We start from the raw sequence: 8,653 nt of genomic DNA, 5'->3' as shown, positions 1-8,653 counted from the left end.
AGAAAGCGATAAAGAAGTTGTTACAAATCGGACCGTTCGAAGATCAACCCAAATACGCCACATCACATGGTACACAGCAGTACCGAGCACCAATGTCGAGCAAAAAAGTAACGTCACACGTTCTACTTCGTCTCCAAATGTCATCCGGTGTTCACACAGAATCACACCACTCCCACTCAATTTCCAAATGCATGCCACCCAATACAAACAATATAAAAGAAAAAAGCAAAATACTAAATTCTCAAGACCTACATATCCAAAAGTACTAAAGCACTCTCCAAGAATAGAACAATTTCTAAAAGCACAAAAATTATCATATCTTTATTAACAAAGGCTCAATCCTGAAATCTTCAAAAGAACATGAACTGATACAAATAAATAGCTGGGAACAAAACAAATACAACTGCACACTCAACAATAGCTGGACATTGTCAAATTACTTATATTGCAAGCATGTACTGTACTCTTTCCAGACAAAGTAAATCAACAATTGCTTCAGATTTTCATCATCATAAACTGTTATGGATTTATTTCATATCAAATGAATCATCAGTTTGGATTCTCTGATCAGGCAAAAGTCTACGATCAGAAACAGAAAATTAAAGGTAAGGAGAATATTTAATTAAGCAGCCGTTAATAGTCCTTCCATCCTTAAAAATGACGGGATTAACTCTTAATAATTTCACGAAGAAAGGGAGAAAAAAGAATTTAAATCACAAAATTGCTCAGATTAATTGAATAATCTTTTAAAGAACAACGGCGGCTTTTTCCTGGGAGATAAGAGGCATAGGACTGGCCAACAGGGGCTCGTAATGATCGGCCCCAGCACCACACCAACCTGAGACAAAAAAAGGGGATAGTATGTTTATAACTAAATTTTTAGGTGATTTAGTTATGTTATTTGTTGATACAGTTCGAAGAATGAACAAAATAAAGTGTTTATATTACAGATTTCCAGCAATTAATAGAAAGGAAAATGGTTTGATTTGAAACAACAACAATGTCGAGTCTTTATCCCGCTGTATGGGGTCTGGTACATGAATTCTTTTTCTCCATTGTGTCATGTTAGGGAGAAATTATTCTGTGCGGAGACCGGATGTAGGACGCAGTCCGGAAACCAACCAGAATGTGCCATGTCAGCAGTACCGAGCCACGGAACCAAGCAACACCGAGAGACGGGTGATGTGGCGCATTTTAATTGGTCTCCGGAAGGCGTTCGGCGTCCGCACAAAATAATTAATCCATGTTAAGAGTCAAAAAGGGGAAAAAACAAAGAAAAACTTAGCCAGCATATCCTATCAAAAATTTATTAGAATGTATTTCTAGTTCAAAATCTTTGTATCGACTTTAAATGAGTGCAAATTTAGATTATTATTTTTATTTATCTTTTTTTTTTCTGAGAAATTTAGATTATTTATATTGTACTCATATTAAAGCAAATCTGAAGGCTTATATAATCCATCCTGAACAAAATTTTGATTGGAATATCCTCACTTTTTTATTGAGAAAAGGTGATATATTTTATGACTAAATTTTTAGGTGATTTTATTATGCTATTATAGAATTATAAACTGGTAATGTTTATAAATTATAATTTAAGTGATTCGGCTCCACTTAGCATATGTGCATGTTAACATGAAATATCCACCTGATTACATCCCGCCATAGTTTTCCACTAAATAAGATCCGAAGTGCTCGGCTAGTTTCTAATTTTATAAATTCTTAGCTCCAACCAGCACTGGAGAGAATTGGGACAAAATATTTTGGGTACCAATGGACACTCTCATTGTTAAATCCACAATGTAAAATATCATATCAACTGAGTATAAAACATAATGAATAACCAGCCATTATAAGTAACAAGCAAAATACAAGGCAAGGGAGAGACAATCCAAGAGATTCATGAAAAACGACCCAAACTCAACAATTTAAGATGCATTCAAAATTCAAATTTTCAACAAAGAAATCTTTTTCTAAATTCTCCTAAAATTTTTTCTCATATCGAATGCCAGACAAAGACAAAATGGTATAGCTAAGAGGGTAAAATGTCGATTTGCCCCCAGCCTAAGTTTGTGCTAAGCACTGGAATCCCCTAAAGGTGGACCCATGATCCATAATCAAATATGCTAATCCGACTTCAAATAAGTTTATAAAAAAATTTCCATCCCAGACAGCATCCGGAAACCAACCAAAATGCACCACGTCACTTTTTTGCTCGGTACCACTCGGTATCGGATGACGTGGTGCATTCTGATTGCTCCGGATCGTCTGGTGTACGCAGAAAATAAATTTTCCATAATTTGAGCAAAAAACCATGAAGAGGGCCAAAGCTATCAAGTCAGTTGATTTTGAACTGTATAATCTCTTGATGACGCTATTTAAAAATAGTGATTCTCAAAGGGTCCACTGTAAAAAGACATCGTTAATAGTAGGCTGTGGTTAAGAATAGTGAATAGGAAGTACAAACTGTTGGATCAAAATCCAAATTACAGTGTGAAAAATATGAGTTTTGAATTTTAAATTTATTTGGATAGATAAAATTGTATTTGAAAAATAGATTCTGAATTAGGATAAATTATGCAGTGATTATATTTTAATTTGGAGTTATCTAGTTTGTTATTTGTAAATAGAATTCCCTCTTTTCTGGAATTTGCTTAGGATTGGATAATGTTAGACCGGTCCAATGCTGAACAGGTCCAGCCGGCCCTAGGCAAGGAGTAATGATTCCGCAAGGTTACCGAATGCATTCGGAAACCAATAACAAAACGCCACATCATTAAAGTGCTCGGTATTGTGCTCGGTACAGACGCTCGGTACACTCGGTATGCTCAGTATTTTTACCGGACACAATAAAAATTCCTAGGCAAGGGGTCAACCCAAGTTTACATGAGGCAGGCCAAGCAGGTCCAGCCCCTAGGAATTGCCGCCCAAGCAGTGGTGGGGCCCACTAGGAAATCCCATTAGGTAAGGCGGGGGCGGCTAGGGATGTGGAAGATTTTGGCTCATGTGTTTTGATTGTATGCTTTAAGTAAGAAGAAAATATTAGGGTTAGGGTTATCAAATAATTGTGGTTGTTTTTGTGTTTTTGGTGTTCAGCATCTTGGGCTCTAGCAGCATCTAGGGATTGAGAGAAATAGATCCTCCTCTCGAATTGAGGATCAATTGTATCTTAGTATTTTCCTTTCGTTATATGTGATTATTGCAATAAAACTACTGCCTTTTTGGTTTTTCCTCGGAATTTGATGGATATTCCGCTGTTCTTCCAAGATTAATAGGTTTTACTTGAGATCTTCACGTATTTCCTATCAGATAAATATTTAACTTGCCTTATAGGCCAAATTATGCCATTAAAATTCAATCACAAGTTTCCCAAAATCCTTTCTTCCTCACTCATTTGCGTAGTAGACTTGGTTCAAACAATAGCCCAACCAGCCTGTCACCAGCAAGTCTCTGGTCATCATTCCAGTAACATCCAAGGTCGTCGGTCACCTGTTATGGTTGTCTCCATCACTTTCAGAATCTGTTCGAGTGTTCTAATCATTTCATGATGACCATTGGCTTTTAAGTGGAAGTTCCACCAAGCTAAAGCACGGTGGCTTAATCTAAACAGGGCAAATGCCAATTATTATACCGATACAAAGTGAGGTACATCTATAATTGATCGATCCATGCATAAATTTTCTCAGCGTCCCTTGTCTTCACTTTGACTTCCACTTTAAAAGTAAATCTTTCATTCTCAAATTGATATCCTCTTCCTCATTCATATCATCTTCTTTGCTTATCATCAATATTTGCCTAACTTGCATTTGTTGGTGGGATCTAAAACCAATAAGACGAGTAGAGAATAGAATCAATAGGATTTGTTGTGGTGGTAGTGATTTGCATTGTCATCAACCCCATCATCGGCAATTATTCTAATAATCTAGCCAATTTGACTGATTTCTTTGCGCTGAGCACACCTATATTAATTTACATTCCTCGGTGCTAACCTTTATTATACATATCATCACAATATTTCTAACTTCCATGATATAATTACTAAAAACTACAATGGGATTTTAAAAATCTTATTTTGCACACAAAAGAAGCTTCAGCATATACCTGTCCCTTTCATGAAAAGGAAAAGTGGAGTTTCACAAATTTCTCCCCAAGGTCGGTGAGGGAAAAAGAAGACGCAGTTTTCTTCATCAACCATTGCATCAGAACCATGGGATTGAACCTAAAAAATAAGCAAAGCCAAAGGAAAATTATGAAACTAAATAGTGTATTCCATGTATTACTTCAATAAAACCAAAAAGATGGCTCTCTTCAAGCTATTTTGATACATATTCAGTATTAGCATTCTCAGATAAAAAACATCAAATGTTCTATACAAAAACTCCTTGGAATCAAAATTCCTGTTAATATGGTATTTTGATGCAGCCTTAGTATTTCATCAACAAAATTATTCGAAATAAGGACAAACAGAAATCAGTTTTTAATAAATATAGAAACCTTAAAATCAATAAAAAGGGCTTATCCCAACTATTTAGTGGATAAATACCTAATTATTATCCTAAAATAAAAGGAACACAAAACGACAGAAACATCACGAAACAGATGTGGTGCTATAAAATGTGTAGTTTTCTAAGAATTTTGCATTCATTATGTAAATGCATTCGCAACATTCTAGAAGCCAAGTGCCAGACAAAAAATTCTATCGACAGAAATCATAATTCAATAACCAAACCTCGGATAACACAAGCTATGTTCTTTTTAGTATATTACAACCACTCCTAGTTTTATTTAATTACAGAGAAGTTGCTGGCTGTAAAACTAGCAATTACCCATAATGTAAAAAGTTTATTGTCTGCTAATAAAGATCCAACAATTAATACCATGACATTTTCTGCAGATCATATTACAAATTGATTCACTCTGATAGAAAACTCAAGATATGAGGACACGTCAAAATCTCAAAAGAAAACTACTCAATATACAGTTAAACTATATTAGGAAACAACAAGATGACTAGCTTTACGTGAAAGTTCTGCTCATGAGGTTTTTTATTTCAAAAATTAACTCATAAGATGCCCGCACAGGAGCAATGAAATATTTCATGCTCTTCATCCACGCATTTTGAAGTTGTCAGAAAATACCTGATTGATGGCAAAAAATTTATTACGATTTTTATTCTTAAAATCAATCTGAAATAGGTAATTATGCAATTGAATTCAGAAAGGTGTGAGCTCCTTACTCAACATTAAGAATATAAAAAATGTAAATGCAAAAAGTCATCATTTTTAGCCCATTAACCAAGTACGCTCCATTTTTTGTTTTTAGTAAAGACCTAACTAATAAGAAATTAATCTCTATGAACTCAATCAAATACCACCATTATCATTAGATTTATTCTGACTAATCTGGTCGCCATTATCATATAAGAAATGGCCAATTATGCACAATTTTTGCCCATCATTCTCCGGAATATATCAGACTTCAATAATTTGTGAGTTCTCATTATTCTCATTGATGACCATTAAGAATAAAAAAACATAGATGCAAATATTCATCTATTTTTCCCCATTAATTAAGTTATCTTCATCATTTTCATTACATAATGTTAATATAAATTACTGTAGACGTGTCGTGACATGGGCAGTTCACTTGTTCACGTTGGTCAATGCTACAAACAAAATATAGAAAATGGTCAAAATGATGGACTTATTGTGGGGATCATTTTAGTACCATGTTATTTAAAATATTCAATTTAAACCCTTGACATCTCAAATATAATTCAAAATAGTTCTGCAGATAAAATTCTTGTTTAATTTGATGGAAATTTCATATAAAATTTACAAATGATGTGGAGAAATAAGGTTTCACGTAAATCAAGATGCATAAAAAGATTGTTTGATGACCATTAAGAATAATATAAACATAGATGCAAATAGTCATCTATTTTTTACCCATTAATCAAGTTATCTTCATCATTTTCCTTACATAATGTCAATATAAATTATTGTGGATGTGTCGTGAGATGGGCAGCTCACTTCTTCACGTTGGTCAATGCTACAAACAAAATAGAGAAAATGGTCAAAATGATGTCTAGACTTATTGTGAGGATTATTTTAGTACCATGCTATTTAAAATATCCAATTTAATCCCTTAACTTCTCAAATATAATTCAAAATAGTTCTGCAGATAAAATTCTTATCTAATTTGATGAAAATTTCACATAAAATTCACGAATGATGTGGAGAAATAAGGTTTCATGTAAGTCAAGCAGCAACAACAACAACAACAACATCAAGCCTTTGTTCCACTACGTGGGGTTGGCTACATGAATCTTTTTTCTCCATTATGTCATGTTAAAAATTAAATTCACGTTTAAATCTAATAAAGAAAGATCATTTCTAATATTTTCTAACCAAGTCTTTTTAAGTCTACATCTACCTTTTTTAAAATAATTCAAATCTAATAACTCTACTTTCCTAACCGGGACATCGGAAGGCCACCGTTTTATGTGACCAAATCATCTAAGGCGACTCTCTCTAATCTTATATCTTCCACTGGCACTACAACCTTTTCACGTATATGCTCATTTTGTATCATCTCTCTAAGGGTAAAGCCACTCATCCACCTGAGCATCCTCATCTTTGCAACACTTAACTTAGTATTATGCTTCCCTTTTGTTTTCCAAATATACACTCATTCCTCATCACATTTATGAAGTTTAAGTAAATTTTTTATCAATAAAAAAGTAATTCTAATTATGAGATTAGTTTGAATCATATTTGATAAGCCAAGGGGCTAAGTTGGACACCGTCAAAGACAATGCATAAATACTAATATGAAATCTGAAAATAGAAGCCTATCAAAAATGATAATAACTAGCATATTTCTGTACAACAAATATCATTAAAATGCCCCTTTAATGAATAAGCCAAGAAAACATCAGTTTAAAGCAACGAAAAAGGAATTTTGAAAAAGGATAACTCACCACAAAGATTTCACGCTTAAATTCTGTGGCCAGGCTCTCAATTGCTATGTCATCTCCAAAAGCTGCGGCATGGCCATCTCTGTTCTCATCTACAGTTAACAGGCCCTCCTCAGTATATTGTAGGGTGATAATGTCATATTCATCCTCCGAGGAGCCCGAGATGGACATGTATTTAGCCCAACTCTGCCCATCATTTACTGGGATGCATCTTTCTTTGTAAACAGATTGAGCAGCTACTTCCCTTCATCAGAAAATCAGCCAAGATTATAACTACTAAATATTAATGCTATTTAATGCCATTGTCATGCATTAAAAATTATATATTCCATTAAAAAAAGAATTGCTACGCATTTCGAAATGAGAAACATCAAGATAGTACAGCAGAGAGAAAAGAAAGAAGTTCTACAAAACATTGTTGATAAATTTGTTTCCAAAATGAAACAGTAAAGAGATTATAACAAGAGATAAATACCACGAAGCAAAAATGAAGATTCATTTATATGTGAGAGAATATTTTCGAGATCATTGGAGATTGAATTTATCTTATATAATATAAGATTCAAATTTTCGTTAACGAAATAAAATCCAAATGAAGTAAGCCCTTCGAAAGTGACAGATAGTATAAAAAGAAAGGTAAGAAAAATCAAAGTATGAAAAGAAAAGAAAAGGGGACATGAAATCTACCTTTGTAGACCTAGATCTACAAGTTCCTGGATAGCAGAGTCAAGCGCCTCGCGATCCGCCTTCCTAGCGAGCAGCTTCACCTCCTGAACAACATGGATTCCCCATCCCGCTTCGAGATCCGGCGAATAGAGGTGACGGATAGCAGCATCGAACGCGTTTCTACCCGACCCATCGTTTGATCCGTGTTCCTCCAAGAACCGTCTCGCCGTCCTAAGCCTGAGCTCTCTGGCCCCAACCTTGCTTCCCATTGCCCGCCTCACCGCGGTAAAAAGGCAATTCCCATCCGCCTCCACATCGCCACCGTGAGAAAGCCTGAACGCCATCCCCTTCACCACCGCCCCTTCTTGAGGATTCTTCCAGTAAATACCCCTCGCGTGTATCCTCTCCAGTTTCCGCCGCTGCTGTTCCTCAAGCCCTCTTACTGCGTCCCACCCCCCGCTCGAAACCGATTCAGGTCCCAACCCCGCCTCCCGCAAGCACGAATCCGGCCAAGGTAGGAGTAGAGGAGGGGACTTCAGGGCTTCGGTGACAACCGCCGTATCGCAGAACAATTTCCCCATCACCGGTTCTAGGGTTTCCCTCCCCCCTGCTCGGTCCTTGCGCAGAGGAGAGAAAATTGGGAGAGAGAGGGAGAGAGAGAGAGAGGAACGTTTCCGTTATAGACCGGGCGATGTGGACAAGATGCCACGTGGAGCTATCTTGTACGCTGCACAGCGAAATGGTGGTTTAATAGGCCGCTGGGACAGGATAAGAAGGTATCCGTTGGAGAGGCAAATTGTCCTATTGGGTGGAGAACGTGTTACAGCTGGCAAGTTCGATGAGGTTAGCGGTCAGTACTTTTGACAGTTTGACTGAACCGACCATTCCACGTGTTTTTTTTCTTTTTAAAAATAATAAAAATCCTACCATACATTACGAGTTTCATTTATATGTGATATATTATTATTATTCAGGAGAAGTCTTAGGACATCTCCAACAGAGAATTCT

At 35.9% G+C, this 8,653-nt stretch overlaps 1 protein-coding gene across 1 annotated transcript; it reads right to left on the bottom strand.

Moving 5' to 3' along the window:
- Positions 1-422: 422 nt before the first annotated feature.
- LOC110097859 lies at positions 423-8,307 on the bottom strand. The gene is made up of 4 exons (XM_020824481.2): positions 7,667-8,307; positions 6,983-7,223; positions 4,102-4,219; positions 423-838 (listed from the first exon to the last, which is right to left on the bottom strand). Exons 1-4 carry the CDS (start codon positions 8,224-8,226, stop codon positions 747-749), a joined length of 1,011 nt encoding a protein of 336 aa, XP_020680140.1. The 5' UTR covers positions 8,227-8,307; the 3' UTR covers positions 423-746.
- Between the last annotated feature and the right edge of the window lie 346 nt (positions 8,308-8,653).

This window comes from Dendrobium catenatum, unplaced genomic scaffold, assembly GCF_001605985.2.
Source record: "Dendrobium catenatum unplaced genomic scaffold, ASM160598v2 fragScaff_scaffold_574, whole genome shotgun sequence".
Lineage (NCBI taxonomy): Eukaryota > Viridiplantae > Streptophyta > Magnoliopsida > Asparagales > Orchidaceae > Dendrobium > Dendrobium catenatum.
The sequence above is the reverse complement of the archived record's forward strand: the minus strand, read 5'-3'. Positions and strand labels throughout refer to the sequence as shown.